This window comes from Danio rerio, chromosome 12 (genome assembly GCF_049306965.1).
Source record: "Danio rerio strain Tuebingen ecotype United States chromosome 12, GRCz12tu, whole genome shotgun sequence".
Classification (NCBI taxonomy): domain Eukaryota; kingdom Metazoa; phylum Chordata; class Actinopteri; order Cypriniformes; family Danionidae; genus Danio; species Danio rerio.
Genome location: NC_133187.1, coordinates 5,193,602 through 5,217,233, shown reverse-complemented (window position 1 = coordinate 5,217,233; position 23,632 = coordinate 5,193,602). Strand labels below are relative to the sequence as shown.

Genomic DNA, 23,632 nt, shown 5'->3' with positions numbered 1-23,632 from the left:
ATTGATTGACAGGCGCGTCACCATATCCTCAGTTTGTTGTTTTACGTCCGCCATTTTCAGTGCAAAGCAAAATCGCTTAAGGAACACCCTTGCTCTATTTTTAGACGTAAGGCTCATTGGGCTCAACACAAGATCAATATTCTCCACATTATCACTCTAATCAGGATTATTGCTTGTACCTTTTGTAGGTTTGCAAGCACGTGTAGTTTTCATTGCGTCTACCTTAAACTTCAGCCGTTTGCATTTCTCGAGGTCACAGAAGCTCCCTGTGATCTTAACTAGGTGCAGCTGGAAAAGTGCAAGCGCGTCTCTTCATGTGTGCATCTCTCCATTGGAAATAAAATAACGAATTTGCCTGCAGGACGCACACCAGAAGCGCCACTCTGCGTGGTGCGGCGCTGACACAGCGCCATGCATTTTGGAGTTCTGGGTTTCTGTCATGGTACACACAATGGCGCTTCAAGCCAACGGCTGTGCGATGCGAATAGCCGCCAGTGTGTTTACCCTGATGGAGGCCTGTGTTTGGAGATCTAAAATGCGTGGCGCAACGATTCGGGACACTTAAGGATTCTGCCGCGCCCAAGAGTGTGTCTGGTGTGCCGTGCCTTGTTACATTGGGCGGGAAGCTAAAATTAATTTTTATGTGAAGCAAGACAGCCCTAAAACAGCGAGCTGTGTAAACGCCCCCACCATGACACTTTTTAACACATTAGAATAAAAACATCTGAACTGTGTGTTGAACTGAACCTCAACTGGCACACTCTGAAGAACCATAATACTAATATTAAACCATAAAAAAGGGGTAAACTGTAAACCGTAAAAAACATTGATATACCTGAATGTTATTGTCTTCCTCTGAAAGCGGTTGAGCCAAAGTGTCCACTTCCCTCCATCTGAAAAACAAGAAATATAAGTGTGAGTAGAGCACGTTTATTTCTTCTATTGTAAAACAGATACTAGATGTTGTTGTGTGGGTTAAGGTGATTTGTGGCTGATGAAGGCTGACCTGGGTGTGAGGATCTCTTTGTACTGCAGTTTCTCCACTCGGGTAGTTGCAGCCACTGACATGGGAATGACGATGTTGTTGATATCAAACGGACTCTCGCCTCTTCTTCTCCGTATAGGCTGTTTAAAACAATATATACATCATTATAAATGATCCAAAACATTATGAGCTTCCAATTCTGTGCCTTCAATTCTCAATATTTCAACACTGGCTAGTAGGCAAGACTATCGGGCTCGCCGTCAACGTTTCTTAAAATTTAATTTAAAGCTTTTTAAGAGCAGCAAGTTTTAAACATTCAAAATAAGTTTTATTCAATAAATAAATATTAGGAATGGGACGGTTCTTGAAGTTATTTAATGCCGAGTTCAGACTGCATGATTTTAAAGTGGTCATGTCACAGATGTTTCCACACTGCATGACTATCTGGGCTAGCGTTTTGTCGCTGCTTTGTTTACACTGCAAGATGGATCGGCTGCATGACTTTACAATAAGAAATATCGCCAACAACTTTGTCCAAATTATGTCTCACAACCAAAAACATGTAGTATATCTATTGTTATTAACTACATAATGAGAAAGAAGCCTTCAATGGGGTAGAAAATGTAAATATTTGCTCATCTGGGTTTGAAGTGAGTTAGCAATTTCTCCTCAACTTTATTCTTTTTCGACCTGGTTGTGATATTGTTCACGACACATCAAACAGACACTAGTGCTCCTGCCACATTTACACTGGTTTCCCCCCATTTGTTGGATCCAAATAAACCAAAAATTAGCTCTTTTAACTTCTCCCCCAACCTCCCGCTGGCCTGCAGATCCCCACACTAGTGGATGCTGCTCTCTCATTGGCTGTGGGTAATCACCGATGTTAATTTCAGTCCAAACTCATTTCACATGGCATGATTTGAATCGCTGACAGCTCCAGATATTTAGCATGCCAAATATCTCACGTCTCAGCAACTACTCGGCAATTCTCTGAGATCACGTCTCTGATAGTTTACAATGTGTTCTTGTTACTCACATGAACAAGCATTGATTTGCCTGTGACAGGGTTCATGCACATTTTTACAACTAAAATTCCATGATTTTTTCATAACTTTTCCGGGACATTCAAGTAAATTTTTATGACCTAATGTTTACCGTAATGTCTATGTATACATGGTAAATAATAATAAAAAACAATGCACGTTTAAATGTATTATAGCATATCATAAAACACACAGCAATCTAATTAGTTTAGTAAGTAAAATTTTGAACTTATGAACGTACCACATTGCTTCCCAGAGGAGTGCTGCTCTCGATCGGGAGGGAGAGCTGTCTGGTCAGAGGACTGGTGTTGGTAGAGTGAAGACCGGACAGAGACGGACATGGACTGCCTGCATCCATCACCACTTTCGGTGCTACTTAAAAAAAGGAAAAAACACAAATACAATTCACACACATATATATATATATATCAGGGCTCGAAATTGCGACCATTTTGGTCGCATATGCGCCCGAAAATTAATCTATGCGACCTTATAATATATTTAGGTGCATTAGTGCGACTGCAGATAATGGTTGTAGTGCGACCTGTTTATTTATTATGTGCATTAATAATTATTAATGTATGCATTTGTAATGCATAAATATTGACAATCTGTTTATTTATATTTATATGCAAAATCTTTGAATATAATGCACACAAAGATAAAATATGTAATTACAAACTTTGATGGATGTGACTAATTTTTTGACAGCATTACATGTAACTGTATTGTCTTATTTTACTTACAAAGCCATCTTAAGCCTGGTTTATACTATAATGTGAATGTGACGTTATCGCAGTGTTTGCAGAGGTTCGGTTTGGGTGAGCGTGACATGATTTCAGTTGGTGAAGCGAATAATTTTTTAGTTTTAGACTCGAGCGAACAGTTCATGTGGCGTGGCAACTGATTTGAGTTGAATATGAATCACTTGAAGAGATTTTGTCTGAAATCGGTACGATCTTTATGACCCGTAATCATAGACATAACCAGATGATCAATTATTCTTGGCTAGAAATTGCGACAGCCGTGGGAAAGTGGAAAGTTTTTGTTAAAAAGTTTGGAAAAACCCGAGGAAGACGTTTGTTAAAGCCAAAAGAGGCCTGCGTACACAATTACACAAATATGTTTTATAGGTTTACACTGATGTATAAATTACAATTTAGAATTTAAAACAATTTAATAGTTTCAAAACTATAATTAAGGAACAAATTATTTCTTTGATGACTGGAAAAGAATATTTGAACCTGTCGGTTTACAATATACTGATGCCCGTTTATCTAGGCTTTATTGATGATAATGGTCAGGAATGTTGGACCATTATTGCCTTTTAGGCATAAGAAGACAGAAACTAGCCAGACAGTAATGTGTGAAGTGTGGAGCGGGCTAAATCTAAAAAAATATTAGTATTTTTTTAGTAAGTGTACTTTTTTGCTTTTATTCTTGCCACAATAAAGAATATATTTGTAGAGCAACTCATGTCCTCTTCATTAATATTTTAATAAACTTTAATAGGAAAAACTGTCCGAGATATGAACAAAAGCAAGCGATGCATCAAAGCTTGATTAAAAAAATTATGAATGGTGATAAAAATCCTTATAATCATTAAAAGAATTTCTAAAAATATTTTTAAAAATTAGTTTAAAAATATCGAATGAATTAATGATATAATGTAGTTCCACAAACCCCCTACTTCTGTTTATCTGTCTGTCTTTACGGTCAGCTTCTTTTGACTGCTCCCTGTCGTTTAAAGAATATCACAACGGCGAACGCAGCAAGTATAAAAGCCTCATCCATTTGGTGAGGTGTGCGTGCAGTCAGTGGAGGTATGCGATGTGGCGCCAGGCGAAAATATAAATCCAGCTTTATCTCCAATAAAAGTGACATGGCCGTTTATTTCCACAAGCTGTTAAATGCTTGAGGTGTAGTGTATTTGTAAATGTATTAACACAACAAATACAAACCAAGAGGAACACATTACAGGGTTAAAAGTAATATTATCAGTTACTGACAGTGATCTTATCATGAATAATGATGCATCATGGAACATATCGATTTAGAATGAATATAAATTGTACTTATTTATAATTTTACTAACCGTTTTAATGCTCAACAGTGTAAAATAACTATGTGAAAGGAAATCTGTGGTGAAACAAGCATGTTAAGTTGAACAATATACTTGCAATCAATATTAATTGTTATTAATTCTCTTTACCAGCTACTGCTGTAATACATTTAATTAAATGCACAGGTGTTTTTTGGTCCACATTTCTAAATAATAGAATTTCAATTGAGTGGCTTTTTGCCTCAGCACTTGTTATTTCCGAACCTCTTTTACTGAAATGAGATTTCATGGCAGCGTGTTTAATTTCATGCTGATGAGAGTCAATTTGTTCAGCTGAAATATCCTGAAGCACTGATAGAAAGGGCCAGTATATTTTTTTTGTGCAAATTGTATATTTTTTACACTACATAAAGTGATGTTAAAAGTACTTATGTTAATGGTGAGTCTACGAAACAGTTATTCACCTGTAGGCTGGTAACTTCATCATCTTCATTTATTTTTAGATACAGATACAAATAGGTGATAAACACAGGCCATTTGCAGCATGTTTAAACAGTAGTTTTAGCCATTTTCAAGTGTAACCCCAGTAAATGCCGACTGTACTCCACTCAGAGCAGATTTTATGCCTGTCTGCAGGTAATAATTGTGTGAATCTCTAAAATAACTAAAATTATAATAATTAGAGTTCATGCAGGGTCAGTTCAGGAATCTGTGCACTCACAGTCTGCTCTGTCCAGCGAGGGCTCTCGGACCCTCTTTCGGCTCTGGCTCCGGTCCAGCACTCGGCCCGTCCTGCAGGGTGTGAGTGTTTCTGGCTTTGGGACACATGAGATGTTTTCCACTGGCAGCCTGTGAAACCTTTCCGACCTGCTCTTGTGGCGAGCAAATCCTGACAGGGAAGAAGAATCAAACACACATTGACTAGTTTAGAAACTTTGGCTTGTGAAAGCGAGAGAGAAAGCACAACAAACAGAAAGTTCATTTCTAACAATTTTAATCCCTTATTCGGAACAAAACCAGCAATCTATAGGTGTAAAAGCCCCCTCAGTCTGTGAACACCCATGAGTGAACTTACGGACTGCTGCCGCATGCGAGTTGGACAGTCTGAATTTGTGTTTGGAGAGGAAGGAGGATGAAGACGGTGATGATGATGACGGAGGTGTGGTGGAGAGCTTGTGTTTGAGGGCGATCTTCTTGAGCGGTTTGATCCTGTCAAAGGGTCGAGTCTGCCAGTGAGTCCTCAACACCTTCTGCAACTGTACGCTGAATGCCACATCTGACAGAGCAGAGGAGAAGAACAGCACAGAATTCACATACAGTTATTACACTTGAAGAAGAGTAAAACACATCTAGGACCGCACCGACTAATCAATAAAACAGAGCTGTGAATGGTGGATTGGTAACTTCCTTAAAATATTTCCTTGTGAAATGCTTTGAAGATCTCTATGTTAACAATGTGTTTGCAAATTTTTCGGAATTATCATCAATATTTATCCCCTCCCACTTATTTCGTTATTTTCAGATTAGACATTGTGCTTCCTCTCTGTTCTCTGAGTTTCCCTCCCTGCCTACGAAGTCTCCATGGGAAGAGGTATTTAAACTGAATGTTCATACCAGTGGGATTATTTCTAAAATATACGCAATTATTTTGTCAAAGGACAATTCTCATAACATTAAAGCTATCAGGGCCTGGGAATAGGAACTTGACTTAGAGTTTGAAGTTGACTACTGGAGTGCAGTATTGGACAATGTGCGCACCTCCACTTCATGCGCTGGGGGTCAAGTTAGCTGTTTGCCCTTTAATCGCGATCTTTGGTGTTCCCTCTCAGTGTCAACCTTTAAACCGGAGACATGCTGACATTGTGGCTTTTGCATCTCTTCTCGCTAGGCGCAGAATACTTTTGTCTTGGACCTCCCCACAACCACCCTCTATTTCATTATGGCTCAAAGATTTGGTCTTCTTTTTAAAACTTAAGAAAATTAAATACAATATCAGAGGTAGAGAAGAACATTTTTTTGAAAAATGGCAACAATTTATTGCATTCTTTAATCACTTAAAAACCTTAGATTTGGATTGAGTGAAGGTACATGTGTATGTATGTATATGGCTTGTAATTGTATTTTTTTTTATATAATTTTTTTTTCTGTATTTGTATTTTATTTTATTTATTATTATTTTGTTAATTTTATTTATTTATTTACTCATTTGTAAATGTTGATTGTTTTAATCTGGGATTGTTTTGTGGATTGTTATAAAATGTAAAATGCTATTTGCAAGAATAAAAAATTCCATGACCTAGAAAAAATAAAAAAATAAAAATATTTCCTTGTTTAAACATGAAGGAACATTAAAGTGTGTTTTAACAAACAGTAAAAAAATAATATATTTTTTTAAAGCATCAAATGTCAATATCAATAAAACAGCTTAACTTGTATTCTTTCAGCATCCATAATTCAGAGACCTTTTAATAATTCTCGGTTTCTCTGCACTCGTTAGGTATGGGTTTGAGTAAAATGTTTAGAATTGTTTTACTCTATAAGCACCTGATAAAACGTCCTTCAAATAAAAAAACAATAAGAGCATTTTTGTTCACATTTTAAGGTACAATTACTGTTATTAATAAAGCATTAACTATAATTTCAGCTCAATAAACTTCTCATTGCTGCTTATTAATGGTTAGTAAGATAGTAATCGCGTTTAGGCATTTGGTTTGGATTAAGGATGTTTGATAAGGTCATGCAGAATATGTGCTTTATAAGTACTAATAAACAACCAATATTATAATAATATGCAAGTAATAAACCACAAGTTAATACAGAAAATTGGCACTTAAAGTGTAACCATTTATTTATTTATTTTTTTCAGAAAATGACCATTGGGCAGAATTTTTTCATTTTTGTGATGGCTAAAGAATCAGTGTTATTTTACCAAAGATGGATTTCTTAACTATTCTGAAGTAAAAATATTGGTGGTGTGTTAAAAAAGGAATATAAACATGTCTGAAAACATGGCACTATTTTGTTATTTTATCCAAAACAAATTGCTCAAAATTATTATTATTTTTATTTTAAACTTCACAATAGTATTAAAAGTTATACTCAAACACACAACCATAAATATTAAATACATAGAAGCTGAAAATTTCAAGTTATGACTTGCATATATGAAATTAACTATATTTTGCTTGAATAAATATAGTTTTCATTATAGAGTGTCAACATCTCAGTTCACTGTTTACATTTTAACAATGAATTGGTGAAAACTAATGATGTAATTTAAATGGAAATCTAAATACATATTAGTTTACTATTTTTTTATGATATATATATTGCGGCTGGAAGGGCATCCTCTGCGTAAAAACTTGCTGGATAAGTTAGCGGTTCATTCCGCTGTGGCGAACCCGGATTAATAAAGGGACTAAGCCGACAAGAAAAAATTAATGAATATATATATATATATATATATATATATATATATATATATATATATATATATATGTGTGCAGTTGAAGTCAGAATTATTAGCCCCCCTTTGAATTTTTTTGAATTTTTTAATATTTTCCAAATGATGTTTAACAGAGCAAGGAAATTTTCACAGTATGTCTGATAATATTTTTTCTCCTGGAGAAAGTCTTATTTGTTTTATTTCGGCTAGATTAAAAGCAGTTTTAAATTTTTTAAAAACCATTTTAAGAACAAAATTATTAGCCCCTTTACGCTATTTTTTTTTTTTTTTGATAGTCTACAGAACAAAGCATCGTTATACAATAACTTGCCTAATTACCCTAACCTGCCTAGTTCACCTAATTAGCCTAGTTAAGCTTTTAAATGTCACTAACTTGTATAGAAGTGTCTTGAAAAATATCTAGTCAGATATTATTTACTGTCATCATGGCAAAGATAAAATAAATCAGTTATTAGAAATGAGTTATTAAAACTATTATGTTTAGAAATGTGTTGAAAAAAAACATCTCTCCGTTAAACAGAAATTAATAAACGATATAGATACATTTTATTCAATGACAATTAACAAAAGTTTTAGTTTAAGCTGTTATTTAAACTAATTTGCTTTCCTTAAATGCATCACTACATTGTACTTTATAAAGCTATTATTTTTAATCATGTAAATAATTATGTACAAAACTACCTGCAATTGAATTGATTCTAAAACCGCTGTTATCTCTCCTCTCACCTGACTGCATGGACAGAACGGGGTGGACACTGCGGTCGTGATGTGCGACTCTCTCCAGCAGAGGGCGATCATACGGCGAGTCTGCTTTCAGGAGGGATCGAGCGCTGCCACACATCACGCACGAGCTGTTGACCTCACACACTCGCAGAGGAGAGAAACACACTCTCTGAACCTGAAAACGTAGGTCACACATTAGAACCAACAACTAAAACATGCTCCTGTGATATGGAGCCTTTTCACAACACTGTTTTAGTGTTTAGCAATCATCAATAATCTTAAATGCTTGAAAGTTTTTAATATTTTTATCTTAAAAAAAACACATGAACATTTATATGTATTTATGTATGCATCATATTATCTTTGCATCAAATTACAAAAACAAAACTAATTACGGCTTGTGCAATGTGTTTGTTATGCAGTGTCTATGGGGGCAGGACAGTAAACCTGACATTATTCTCTGTTCTTGCTGCCATTATCAGTCTCACACTATTTTTCCCTTTTCTGAAAGTCTTGATAACACAATTGTGGAGTTTTTCTTTTAGTATTTCAGCAAATAGGATTGTAAAAAAAAAAATATTTGTTCACTGCAGTCTAAGATTACCCAACTATGAGGACTTCTGCAACTGAGTACCCCTGGAAATGTGAAAAGCGTCCATTAACACACGCTAGCAAACATCCCACAGACACACCTTGCCGTTGAGGTTGTGGATGGTGTTAGGGTGGATCAGTCGTCGCCTCCTGCAGGCCACCAGCGGACGTGTTCGTGCAGACGTAGAGCTGCCGTCTAGACTCAAAAGACACGTGTCTGACATTTCTGACACACTGCTGCAACCAGAAAACAAAAGCACAATGTACATTCAGTTTTTGGACGATGACTTCATGGTGATACTGCATTCACCCTGCCTGTGTTTTTAAACTATTAGGTGTGGGGTGTCCAAACTCAGTCCTGGAGGGCCGAAGTTCTGCAAAAGTTTAGTTCCAGCTCCAATCAGAGACACATAGGCTAACTAATCAAGCTCTTACTAGGCTTTCTGCAGGACACCAACCCTTCAGGACTGAGTTTGGACACCCCTGTATTAGGTAGTGAGATAAATCAATTGTTACTTCCTGTGTTCATGTAAATAAAGCAATCGCCCAACTGTAATTCAAAGACAGTTGAAGTGCAAATTATGAGCCCTCGTGTGAAATCAAACAAATGCCTTAAGGGGCTAATACTTTTGACCTAAAATAGTTTTAAAAATGTAAAGGCTTTTATTCCAGCTAAATTAAAAATAATCATAAGACTTTCTCCAGAAGAAATAATATTTAAAAAAGCACTGTCGAAATGTTCTTGCCCTGTTAAACGTCACTTGGAAAATACTTCAAGTATTAACATTTCACAATAATGGGGCTAATAATTTTGACTTCAACTGTGTATGCATACATGTGTCAATATAAGTAAGTATCTATTATACATTTATTTCTAGATATAGTCAAAAGTGCACCATGCACTGTAAAAATGAGTAGTTACTTAAAGCCAGTAAACCAATTGCCTTGAAAGCAACAAGTTGACTTCACAAAGATAATGTAAGTAAACCCATTGTAACCTGATACTGTTAAGTTGACTTAATTTTTATAATTGTGATAATTGTACTCTTTTTTTTTTTAAGTCATCTAATCCCTTTTTACAATGTCAGACTATTTTAACACGTCTGTTTTCAAATAATTACTGTAATTATTACAATATTCAATATTTGGTGCTTTAATAAGTTCATAAAATCTAGCCTGTATTGAATTTAGAAGACACCCTGGAGCCTGGAAGAGCAGATTTATTTTAGTTACTGTCATTTTGCTGGATACAAAAAAAGCTGGAAAAAACAAATCTAATAAAGGTGTATTGGGAAAAAGTGATTAGTTTACTTTTATTTTTAAAAAGGTGAGTCCAATTAGCATAATTATAAAAACTAAGTCAACATAACAGTCACAAGTTACAATGGGTTTACTTACATTGTTTGAAAGTCAACTTGTTGCTTTTAAAGCAATTGGTTTACTTGATTTAAGTAACTCATCATTTTTTACAGTGAACACTGTGAAGAAAATGCTAGTTTCCACTAGGGGTGTCAAAATTAATTATTATTTCAGTGAACCGCGATACAATGTGGTATCGGTTCAGTAATAATCATATCCTGTTATTATGTACTGACGTCATTAATTTCCTATGAGCTCTGTCGTGAGGGAGGTGAGCGCCGGTATTTGCAACACTCACGAGCCAACTCAGGGCCGGCCCGTGGAATAGGCAGCATAGGCAAATGCTAAGAGACTGTACATCCAGGGGGGCACCAGAAATGAGCGCTGTTAATTTGGTTTTGTTTTCGATATTCCTGACACACATTCAGTTATAGCGGCAATAACTTAAAAACCTCTTACCCTTAAAAGATCTAAAGTGTGTTTCCTACAAAAAAGACAAAGCTGGTTATGTTTCACAGCTGTCTTTTTCTTTTTTACCGCTCGACATTACGAGCACTTTACCGTTTGTTTACACCCATAAACCCTTGCGTTTAGCTGGGAGAGCTTGCGCTGAGCGATGCTCTCTCAGTAAGGGACCGTCGGAAAAGTGCTGCTTCTTTTTGTTTGTTTTTTTGCTTCGCTCAGTGCAAACTCTCCCAGCTAAACGCATATTGCGAGGGCTTAAGTGTGTGTGTGTGTTTGTTTGTTTGTTTGGTGCTGTCCTTGTTTGTGTACGTGTGTGAATGAGAGACAGTGTGGTGCTGTATGTCTGTGTAGTTATACAGACGGCTTGATTCAGCCTCCCCCTAAATGGAATGTATGGAAAGCATTGTCAATGCACCGTAATGCACCAAGAAATCGAATTGCACCGAATCGATGGCATGATAATCGTAACCGAACCGTGAGACCAATATAGGTTCACACATCTATTCTTTAGAGTTCATCCGAATAAAGAAACTCATAAAGGTTTAGAACCACTGTTGGCTGAACTATCTCTTTAAATACTAAAACACAACAACATTCATTGAAATAATTAAACTGATCAGAACCTAATGGAGACAATGTTCTCAGATGCGTCCGTCAAGCGAGACTGCGATTCAGAGAAATTCTGGGATGTTGTTGAGGTCAGGATATTCTCATTAGTCTCTGTCTTGCAGGAAGGGGCGGAGTCTCCCAGCTCCACTGGACCCTGTGGAAAACATGCAAAACAAAAGTTAACACACAGCAAAATGAACGGTTATTTCTGCGAAACTGCAGATAAAGTAAGGGCGCTAACCTTTCCGGTGCGGAGCTGGCGGTAGATGTCGACCTGCTGCCGGATGCGGTACTCCAGGTCTGATATCTGCGCCTGCAGCCACGTCCAGTGACTGATGATGGTGGCTCTTTCCCGGGCAAACCGGCCTTCTGCTCTCCTCCATCTGAGAGAGAGAAAAGAGAACAATCCAGTTAGACACGTTTCAGTTGTTTAGTTAACTAGGAGAGTCATTAGAGGGTTAGCCATGTTTATATCTGCCGGCAGAAACTGGCTGTGACGACAGTTAAAACAAACAGGAAACCTGGATTGTTTTCTGTGACTTGTCCAGTCCTGATGATCCAGATTAGTGAAGAAATCAATCATTTTGAGCATGTTAATGATGCACAGCATGTAAAGAGCACTGTTAAACACGCTCAGTAGAGGAATCCATTCAGACTCTTAGAAATTTTACAATACAGTTAACCTCACTTTTTTAATAATGCAGCAGCCAATGACCTTCATAACAGCACATTTCCAGCGTGAATTTCAAGCATTTCCTTTGCAACCAAAAGATGCCAGGAAAGGGAAATAACATGACCATGGGTGGATGGATGATGATGATATCTAAAAATATTTGATCACAATATAAGCAGACCAATGTGGTTTGATTTTATGATAATAACATTACAACTGGAGATAGTTATTTTTTCCTGAAACAAGTTTTTGATACCAAAACATTCAGATCATGCATTTATCCATTCTATACAATATTGCTCAAATTACTTTATTTTATAATCACTCAAGTCTACAAAAGACATGTAACCAGACAGTAAGATCCATTCAAAGTCCAAACAAATCCAATTAAATCCAATATAACATATAAATACAATAAAAACCAAGATACAATAATATATACTACAGAAACAAAATAAATCAAAAGCAAAATAAAACAATGCAAAGTCATGATGATTAAATGATTTTCTCTTTCTTTGGTTATTTATTTAACCCTAATGACACAAAAAGCGGGGGAAACTTTAGGTTTCTGTCACTTTAAAGAGATGGTTCACCCAAAAATGTACATTTACTGACTATTTATTCTCCCTTAAGTGCTTCCAAACCTTTGTGAGTTTCTTTATTCTGTTGTACAAAAAAACCCCGAGTCCATTATATTAGGAAAAACAAATACATTTTTCAAAATACCTTCTGTTTTATTTAACAGAAGAAGGAAAGTCAAACATGTTTGGAACAAGTAAAGGTCGGGTAAATACAACAGAATTTTCATTTTTGGGTGAACTCTTCCCAAAAATCCAAATGCATGTTTCCAATGTAATGATACACATCCATTTTTTGTTGAAATTAGTTTTTAAAGGGCCATAAAACCCCTCTGTCTCAGCAGTGTGGTTTTACACCTCTAGTTTGGAAAAGTCAGGAAAGTGGGTGTGTCCAGCTCTGTTTATGTGGGAGTGTCGGGGGAGGGGAAGAGGAAAGGCTTTGCATAAAATTGAGAGTTTCCATTTGGGCTATTGCTGATTTTTACAGAGGCAAAACAAACAGACACAGGGGAGAAAGACAGTGACTGTGTTTACATGTGCATCAGTAATCAAATTATTTGCCAAATTGTTAATTTGAGGACTTTAACTGTGGTTTGGCACTTTCACTTTCATTCAGGAACATTTCCTGCATGCCCCCCGTGACAAACAAGATATTGAAAGCGAGAAACTGTTGGAAAAGTGTGGTTTGATACCGCACTGTGAATGGGAGAAAAAAAAAAACCTCAGCATTTCTCTGTAACTTAGATGCACTCGGTAGGTAGCGTCAGAAACCGTGTGTGTATAGACTATCCTGTCACAAAATGCAGCAAAAATTCTACACGACAGTAATAGTTTGATTAAAGCCTGGTTTATACTTCTGCGTCAGGTGATCGGAGTGACCCATGGCGCATGCAACGCACGTATCTGTGCATTTATATTTCTGCGCGCTGTTTCTGTTGTTAATACTCCTCCGTGTTGAGTTTCTTCGCTGGTGTTTTGTTTTTCCTGAACGCTTCCTTAATGTAAAAGTGGCTCAAACTCGCTCATTTTGAGGCAAGAACCAATGGACGTGCAACAACTTTAACCATGAGGTAATCACAAAACAAAACTTTCCATCCAGAGCTCCTTCACAGGACTCCACACTTGTAAACAATCGCTCTATCAGGCTCGCGCTGCTCTCGACCCCGCCCAGACTCGTCAGTGCTACCAAGCCGACCAATCACAGAGCTTGCGCTACGCGTCGTGCGCATCAGTGATGCCGACAGCAACGGCATAGTGTTATGCGTCAACGCATAGGCTGCACTTAGTATACGCGTGCGCATGACGCAGAAGTATAAATCAGCCTTAAGGTGTTTATTAGGTTGCCTAAGTTGCATTTCCAGCGGATCTTTCAGTCCACAATGTTGTAGTTCACTTACCAAATCTGTAGAGACAGGAAAATCAACACCAACTGGAGCAGCATCTTATTTAAAAGGAGACGTGCGGCATATCTGGATTTCACCGTTTCCAGATGCAAAAAGCTCTCGGGAAAAAAAAAAAAGTTCCTTACAAACATATTTCTGTCGTGTGCATCGTAGTGCACACGTGAGTCCAGCTGCGCTCTCATAGCGGGTAAATGATCAAAAACATCTTTGCAGTACATTTATAAACGCAACACTGACGACCCGTATCTCTAAACAACTCGTTCTTCCACTTGTTTTAGCAACACAACGTGGCGTCTCTCTGTCATCTTAACACTGTAGCAGGTCTTCGAAGCTGTTATGCATATTATTAATGAATTTGCACCACATACACAATAGAACGCGCTGATTGGTTTGAACCAAGTCTTTCTCATGAATTAATGCTGCACGCTCAGAGACGTCACGATGTACTCACAGGTACAGACATCCACTCTCCACACTGGAATAACACGCAAGGATCTAATCGGCGTGACGCAGCTTCAAAAATTTGTTACAAACTGGAAGAATGAATTTGCTCGAAATAATGCAAAAACAACCAATTTTAACTTTTTTGTGAAATATATGTGTCTTAATAGTGTTTATAGCAGCGTGGCACACATTGTCAACAGCTTAAAAAATGTGTTTTAGTGTGTCGTGACCCTATAACTAACTGTTTACAAATCAATGAATATAGAAAAATACCATACTCATCTGAGTTTTACAAAATAAAACATAAAAACCAAGTAATCATTAGTCTGTCAGCAGGTTTAATTCAATGGGCTTGTAATTGTGCACAAATGCCATTTAAATCAACATTTTTGTCCATTTTTGCCCCCAGAAAATATGCTCAACATTTTCAATGAATTAGATTTGTGAAGAAGGTATATCCCTCTGTGATGGACTTATGTTGTAATTGCAGACATGAAACCGGTTGACCATGCTGGTCCATCAGTATAAACACACTCCTATAATGTGAGTGGTTCACTCCTGCATGAAAGCTCACCACCATCTCATGGCAAAAGCCCCTCTCAGCACATTCCCACCACGCTGTGTCTGAGAAAACACTCTCAAACTGAGCCGGTCACATTTGCCCACATGAAGCCCTGCAACTCGCTGTGACAAGACAAATGGAGGGGAAATTTATATGTGCGCCACTGAGCCCTGTGGACCCTCAGTACACTGGCCATGATTAATAATATTACAGTGGGATAATTTGCACAGGAATACTTAACATATCTGCCCTTAGTGTTTTAGTTTCCAGTCTGAGGAAAAGGTCCTGTAAGATTCCAGTAATGTATTTTAGATGTTAGTAAAGAGTTGTTCAGTCATATCTAGTTATAAAAGGATATCTATAAGCTCCTATCTATAAACCACCTATCCATTTATATCATCCATCCTATCGATCTATAAACCATCAAGCCTTCTAAAGTCTAGTTTAAACCGTCTACATTGAAGCATTTTAATAGGTCAAATAACTGGCTGCATGATTCTGAATAAAATAAAGATGGAATAAAGACGTTGATTCTCTCTTGATTTATGTAGAACATCTTAATTTTATTTTAAAAATGGCATTAAAAAAGACCTAATATGGCTAACTACTGTAGAAAACAAAGTAATGTGAAAGAAATAGGGATGTAACAAAAAACTTAAGTCATAACTCAATATAAAGCTTTATATTGATCTCACAATACAATATTATCTCTATTGTATGATAAGAAAGTATAATATTAGTGTTATTATAAATATTTCACATACACGTGGAGAAAAACCATATGAGTATTATAATATGTAGGATTAAAAATCGAAATCGTGACACCCTTACTCTTTCGCTCTTTCCATGCCAGTCAATTCTGTAAGTCTTCACGACAGCTGATTGGTCAGGAGACCGATCTATCATCATTTGGCGAGATGGCGGGGGGGATAGAAAGGGCGTCAGGAAGAGCGGGAGTGAGCGCTTTTTCCTCTGATCTTGTTTTTCGTGTATTTTGCTGACATAATTATGATTTTCATTGTTTTTGCTTAACTTTCATTTGGGCAAAATTATTTTGCATTACTTTTGCCCACTTAAGAGATTTTTTTTGTTTTTTGTTCATTTTTATTTCGATTGATTTGTCAGTTAATTTTTGGCTCAGTTCTTTCCCCTCAATTCCCGAGCTATACCTCCTCAAGTTCACCCTTTTCTCAGAGTAAGGTGGATAGGGAAGATGTTGTACGACTTCCATTTTGCAAACACGCAGCAAATGTATTGTTAAAGACATCAGGTAAGAGGTAAAGGTCATCTTTCTATTTATTTTATTCTACAGCTCGTAGAACTACATACGTATCGTGGTTGGTGTATTGCGATATTTCGGTTCGGTTTTTCATATCGTTACACTCCTTTTATTGATATAGAATACAAGCTGTGGTCAAAACACAAACAAATCACATTTAATGAAGTGTTTTATGAAGAGCATTTCTCCCAAAGAAATACCCAAACCTTTTATGCAGCGGACAAAAGCTTGCATTTTCTACATTTGCATTCATGTGGCAACAAACCTACTGTGACAACCCTATCATTTTTTACTTAATTTACTATTTAACAATTGCTTGTTGTCATTTAGCCGTCTACTTCTCCAAACCTGCACGCGTGCGTTTGGACAGCGATGAGAATGACAAAAGGAGTCGTCCTCCCTCAGTGTGCTCGCTGTGAAGTGAATCATCCCGTAATTGCATTTCATAAATCACATTGGGCTGATGGAGGGAGTACAAAGACGGAGTCATTTAGCATGAATGCTCAGCTGCCTTTGTTCTTGGGTTTCAGACTGTGAGACGGAGGGACTAGATGAACCAAAACACCGATAAATACAAGTCCACTGACACGCTGGCTTAGAAAACTGTTTTATATGGAGACCTGCCTGTAATTTCCCACTCATACAGGTCCAGGGCTACACTATATTTTAGGTTAAAGATGAGAGATTAAAGATAACTAATGAGAGCAGTTATAATGGAGATGGAGAAACCTCTATAATACAGCTGTGTGACTAGTGAGTCTAGTGAGCGGTCTTAATGTCTAATCCCTGTATAGACCGCTATTTGAGGAAACCTGAATAAAAGACTGAGACTACACTCTCAAATTTTACATCAGCATGGTGCAAAATTAAAATACACTTGTTAAAAGGGTCATTTAAAAAAACAATAAGCTATTTTACCACCTTTTCTACCACTTTTAAAATAAAACTGTGTTTTTTTTTCTATTTTACTTTGCCTGTGTTTTACTGAGCAATGCTCTGGGTTGTGATATTGTGAAGTAATCCAAGAACCAGGATATACTTTTAACACTTAGCATATGCATACAACTGACATTTTAACCTTTCAAAGTAGTTTAGCATACTTGGAAAGGCTACTCATTCAGTTGTATGTGTGCAGACACATGCAAATTAGAAACGTCAACCCAGCATCTGGGACATTTCTTTAAATTTGTATTATTTTTAAATATAACTGCAGGTATATCTTTAAGGGCTTCCTTCGGTCACAATACATTTTTGATAGTCAAAAATACAAGTAAAAATTTTTAATTTCCATACATATTAGAGTGACGTGTAAAAATATTTTTATTAAGTAATACATAAAATAGAAATGTTCATTGTTGTTATTACATAGCCATATAAACAAATACGATTTTGAAAATCTAAATACATTTTAAATACACTTATAAATGAATGATTAAAAGGTTTGCATAATATAAATTTATAATTTATATAAGTTAAATTAGGGCTGGGCGATTTGGCGTAAAAAAAATTTAATAAAAAATAAATAAATGAAAAAAAAATAATTAATTAAATAATTAATTAATTAAATTAAAAAAACACCAAAAAAAAACAACAATTTTTTATTAAAATATTTTTCCAAAAAATATGATATTTTTAATGCAAAATAGGGGCTCTTTAATTGTCTTATACATTACTTCTCACTGTGAGAAACACAAGGTGTGGCGCGCAGTTTCAAATGCATGTGTCTGATGGTGAATGCATGACCGTGAGCCCTGAATTATGCCAATTTTTGCTAGGCGTGTTTGTGCGTCCCTGTTTTTTTTGTTTGTTTTTTTTTTTAATTCATAACAAAGAGTGCAACATTTCTCTAAGTTCTCCTCTGCTCACTGCATGTGGTTTGTGTGTTTATATGGCAATGCAGGGAGCCCAGAGGGAAGCATCACATGTTTGGGTGAAAACCGATATTCATTCAAACATATCGATGTTTGAACTTCACACTAGAGTTAATTGATAAAATCGATTTATTGCCCAGCCCTAACATAAATACATTTTTTAGTAGTGCTAGAGAAAGATTAATCTCAATTCATCGCATCAAACATTGTTTACATAATATATGTGTGTGCGTGTATTATATCTTTATTATATATATATATATTACACACTAATACCTAAAACATAATACAAATAAAAAATATTTTATTTATCATATTTTATATCTTATTAAAAATAAACAATTTCTCAAATATCTGAATGCATGCGTGTTTTACATAATAAATATACATAGTACACACACATATATTTAGGATGAAATTAACCACGATACTTTTTTGCCTATCACTAATTTTGTCAATTAAAACAAATTAAATTTCCAACCTAAACTTTAGTTCACGCACTTCAACTTAAGCTCATCCAATTAGAAGAGCATATCAGTCTTTACAGCATAAGCAAATGTGATGCTAATTTTCTATAGGGCTTTTCCATCAAAAGCACAGCTGTAGTTCTTCAGTGGTGATGCACTGCGCAGGAGCGAGAGCAAGAGCAAGAATGGAACAGATGGAAAGTAGAGAAAGCGAGCGGGGATAAAGAGAAGAATGTGAGGTGGTTAGGCCAGGCAGAGCAATGCAGAGGAATTATGGGAGGGAGATGGTGAAAAAGGGGTGGAGGAATGCAAGAGGAAAAGAAAGAGGACGTCTGAGAAAGAGAGAAAGGGAATGGTTATGTAACACGAGTGGGTTCGGCTCAGGCAGAGGGAACATCAGAGACAATGCTGGAGAATATGAGAATCAGAGAGAGAGACAGACAACAAGTGTGTATGATGGTTTAGCATTCAGAACATCTGGCATACACATACACCAATAAACGAGCTTCTGACAAAGGCAAATAGCAGATGTGGGGTTGTTACAAACTATTTTCTTTAGTGCTGTCAATCGATAAAAAAAAATAACTAATTTATCGCACCTTTTTAAAAAAAATTAATCACGATTAATCGCATTTAAAATACTGAAACTTGTATTTTTGGCTATTTAAATGTAAAATTAATGTAAACACAAGACAAAAACTATTTAAATTCAAAATATAATTGTTTAATAGAATTTTTGTTTAACTTGTAACACAGATTTCTTCATGTAAACAACAAACCCACAATAAACCATCAAGATCCTGGCTTGACAGCCATATTTATTACAGAAATTAAAACACAGGCATGTTAATGACATTTAAATTTCAAAACAATCAATGCCAATAAAGAAAACATTGATTTCCATGTTGGATTCTAAGTGGACTGCAAAACAATGCCAAAATACAGGAATTGCAGATATGGAAAATGAAAAATTATAATAATAAACTATTGAATACAAACTGTTGCACTCATTGTAAAGTTTTATTGCTGTGAGTTGAGAACATTAGTTATAGAGTAGAAACAATTTTGCTTAATCCTCCTTTACATCCATCCAGTTGCTAAGACTAGAAGTATCCCGCAAATGCACAGAGACTCCCAGATGCCCGCAAATGAATGAAAATCTCTCGCAAACCGGTCGTTAAATACATTGCACACCCCTCTCCCCCGCATCCCTCCCAGCTCTTCAGATACGATCTTTTTTCGATTAATCGTGCAGCCCTACTATGAACATGACAGTGAGAAAGTTTACGCATGTAGCACTGAATGCATCTCACTTCCTCCCAGAAAATAAAAAAACTACATTCATACTTTATCAAGTGTTTAAAAAGTCGCTTCCTGATTAGCTTGTCTTTCTCACGCGAGTGAATCTGAGAAGATAATGTTGGTTAAATTTCACTCAAGTTTCACAACACTCTTTGCCATGAATGCAATCAGTTAATTTCAGACAATAGTAGATTTGACCAATATTGGATCATACTGGCCAATAACCAATTGACTAGAGAGTTTTTAATTCAGATACTGGAAGATAAAAATAACACTCCAACTAAAAAAAGAACTATTACTTAAATTGTATTACAATAATTAGCACTTAATGTGATATATATATATATATATATATATATATATATATATATATATATATATTATTATTATTACAATTTTTTTTTTTTTTTTACATCTGTAGAAATACCATTTAGCTAAAACTATGACCCTTGATTCTGAAAATATAAGTCAACTTTACCAGCACTTTGAGAGTCAATAAACAAAAAAAAAACAAAAAAAAAACATCGATTTCTGTGGCTCCTAGCAATACTTTGAGGCAAAACAGAACATTATTTACAACAGTATTAACTTTAATCTATGACATGGACAAACAGCCACTTTTCACAGCTTTCCTGTGTATGACAGGAGTTTAACATGTGACCTGTGAAGGCTGTAATTTACTTTGAGTTGTAAATAAAGATTTTAAATAATAATAATCTAAATTGTTGTGAATAATGTTCCAGTTCTTGCACAGAAAGCAATGGTAGATGCTGAGTTGATTTTAGGAATAATCAAATCTTATTTTACTTTCTACTAAAAACAAAAAAATCACCTACATCTTAAAAGTGGATTATTAACCCCCTTATAAAATGTAAAAAAAACAATGAATAGAAGTTTTAGCTTAAAATACCACAGATATTTCTATAATTCTTTTAACTGGCAGTATTAAGCTTTGATCCTGATTGTGGCATTTTGGTGTCTGTCGCTTTAAATTCAAATAGGATTGCACTCTTTTTCAAAAGAGGGCGGGGCTGCTTTAGCATGGCAACAGATTCAAAACAGGACTACTGTTATCTCTGTAAAAAACTAAAAACGTCAAAAGAAGTGAATTGGTAAAAGGTAGTCTAAGGAGACTGCAGTGTTCATTTGTGTATACTAAAGCACAATCCCAATTCTAGCCCTTCCTCTTACCCTTACCCCTTTTTTTGCACATTCACTTGAAGAAGTAGTGGTGTCCCAATTCTTTTTAACTTGAAGGCGTAGGGTCAAGGGGAAGGGGTAGATACCCCTTTGAACAGAGATATTTCAGGACCACACTCGAAACCAAAGGGCTAGAAAATTTTCCAGAACACACCAGCCACAACGGCAGGATAGCTGCACCCGGAAGGAGATCCACAAATTAGAATGTTTTGTCATTATTATTAATGTTTACAACAAACAAGCACATGTTTTATTACATTCATAACAGCATTCGTGTTTTACTGTCATGCTTAAAAAAAACACAAATAAACAAAAACATTATTTAAAAATTGCTAAATTTCATTATGGAAATCTAAAATCCATAATCATAACTCCTGTACAGCAGTCCCACAACATTCTGACACTCAAATACCCTGTCAGAGAAGTCTAGTGGCTGGGAATGAGCTTTTTACAGTGCCTGCTATAATGTTAATGCTGTTTATGTGTGTTTACATTGATGAATATGGGCATGGTGTAAATACACAGTACAGTCACGATCTTTTTGCCACAATATATCGTTATGATAATATAATATTGTCACCTTCAGTGATTTCCTGATATAAATACCAAAAAATAAAGCAACTGGAAGCAAGAAATCGCGATGACATGTGCAGATGCTGTAGTCATGTCCCATTTTTTAGGGGTAAATTTTGAAGCCCTTCCCCTTCACACTGTTTCAAGGGCCAAGGGGGAGGGGAAAGGGTACAAACATAGACTTGGGCCTAAAACTCAACATTTATAATGCCTTTGTCTGATATTTGGCAGGTATGGTGTGAAAATTCTAATGGGTGTTTACACCAGACGAGGTATGTGTGAATAAATCAAGATATTTATGACACAATAAATGTGGATTCACATCATGTGCGGGCGGCGAGGCAGTCCTAGTAGGTAGTGCTGTCGCCTCACTGCAAGAAGGTTGCTGGGTCGCTAGTTCGAACCTCGGCTCAGTTGGCGTTTCTGTGTGGAGTTTGCATGTTCTCCCTGCGTTCGCGTGGGGTTTCCTCCGGGTGCTCCGGTTTCCCCCACAGTCCAAAGACATGTGGTACAGGTGAATTGGGTAGGCTAAATTGTCCGTAGTGTATGAGTGTGTGTGTGAATGTGTGTGTGGATGTTTCCCAGAGATGGGTTGCGGCTGGAAGGGCATCCACTGCGTAAAAACTTGCTGGATAAGTTGCCGGTTCATTCCGCTGTGGCGACCCCGGATTAATAAAGGGACTAAGCCGACAAGAAATGAATGAATCATGTGCGGGGGCCTTCTGTCTGCCCAGTGATCCTAGTTTCGTTGCTAAATGGCTAACATGGATTTTATTGAAAGAGTGTAGCTGTGTTTTATGTGCTTTAGGAAGGCTGAGAAACAGCGTAGATCAATTAAGCGCCGTGTCACTAGATCCTTTCAGAGGTGCACCCAGATCTGTGAGTTCATTAACTTCTCCAGAAACTGGACTTGGATGATGGAGGCTTTCAGCAGTGCATCAGACTGGGCTGAGCCTAGTTTGATGAGCTGTTGTCAGGTGTCGGCAGGAGGATTTCCCCCTCGGGACACCAACTGCTGGCACAACATCATAATTAGACCAATACTAGAGCAAGCTACGGATTGGTTAATGCGGCGCAACTGTCCGCTAAAGTTCAGATTTCCCAAACGTGCAAAATGCGTGTAGTTCACGCCTCTTCATTTTCATAAATTGTGCTGCAGGATGTCTATTCAAGACTTTGCATTGACTAAATGTAAATCATTCCTCACTGATGCTTCATCCATGTCTGGTGTGAATGAATCATAATGGTGGACGGCTGCTTCGCCATCAGGGCTGTCTATGCTAATGAGGGAGAGATCATTACTAATGAGTAGGGCTTTCCTGCTCTGATGACACAACAAAGAGATAATGTCAATCAAAGTGTTTCTTTTAAAGGGTGATTATAAAAAATACAATTCATGTACTTTTACCATTAGAGATTGGCCAGATTTTCACACTGTTGCCAAACAACTGGTTTTTAAACCCCTTATGAAAAGTATTTTTTGCTAAATAGGTCCTCTTTAAATGTTCACAATTAAACAGTTTTAAGATTTTAGCTGAACTATCCCTTTAAAACCCCCACCCTCTGTAGAGCACTAAACAGCAGTCACTCCAGCTCTGGCTGGATTAAAGTGGTCTTTAATTGCAGTAAAAGTAAATCTTCCATTTGCATAGCAGCTGTGCTCCATTAAATGCTTCCAATAATGAGTGTGGGTGTTGGGGATCAATGTCCTGTGATGCACAAAGTTTAAATTCATCACGATTTAACTGCAGTCAGAGGTCAACAAGCAGCAGTTCCTCATGCTCCACTTTCCCAACCGTCACAGTGTGATGTCACAAGTGTGCTGAGAAAGATTCGTCAGAGAGCACTGCGAAGGACGAAACGCGGCTAAAAACAACAACCATGAAAACAGAAGCAGCATAATGAACTGATTCAGCCTTATGCGATGGTGCTGTTTATAGTGAAACTGGGGCACGTTTCACTGAGCTCAAATTT

The 23,632-nt window shown here is 36.6% G+C and overlaps 2 protein-coding genes across 7 annotated transcripts in view; one reads left to right on the top strand and one right to left on the bottom strand.

Annotated features, from left to right (window-relative positions):
- The window catches only part of fra10ac1 (FRA10A associated CGG repeat 1), an 855,621-nt gene that overhangs the window by 513,109 nt on the left and 318,880 nt on the right, over window positions 1–23,632 (top strand). The window lies entirely within an intron of this gene.
- Window positions 1–23,632, bottom strand: part of kansl1a (KAT8 regulatory NSL complex subunit 1a) — a 39,634-nt gene that overhangs the window by 4,416 nt on the left and 11,586 nt on the right. Inside the window, exons 3-11 of one of the 6 annotated variants that reach the window (XM_687847.11) lie at window positions 11,548–11,689; window positions 11,321–11,460; window positions 8,975–9,110; window positions 8,286–8,457; window positions 5,169–5,369; window positions 4,815–4,982; window positions 2,273–2,406; window positions 1,007–1,125; window positions 836–893 (exon numbers count right to left, since the gene is read on the bottom strand). In XM_687847.11, coding sequence (XP_692939.6) covers window positions 836–893; window positions 1,007–1,125; window positions 2,273–2,406; window positions 4,815–4,982; window positions 5,169–5,369; window positions 8,286–8,457; window positions 8,975–9,110; window positions 11,321–11,460; window positions 11,548–11,689 — 1,270 coding nt within the window. Of the gene's footprint in view, window positions 1–835; window positions 894–1,006; window positions 1,126–2,272; window positions 2,407–4,814; window positions 4,983–5,168; window positions 5,370–8,285; window positions 8,458–8,974; window positions 11,461–11,547; window positions 11,690–23,632 lie in introns of those variants that run through there. The other 5 variants (XM_005156013.6, XM_073918089.1, XM_073918090.1 and 2 more) reach the window with 5 other exon arrangements.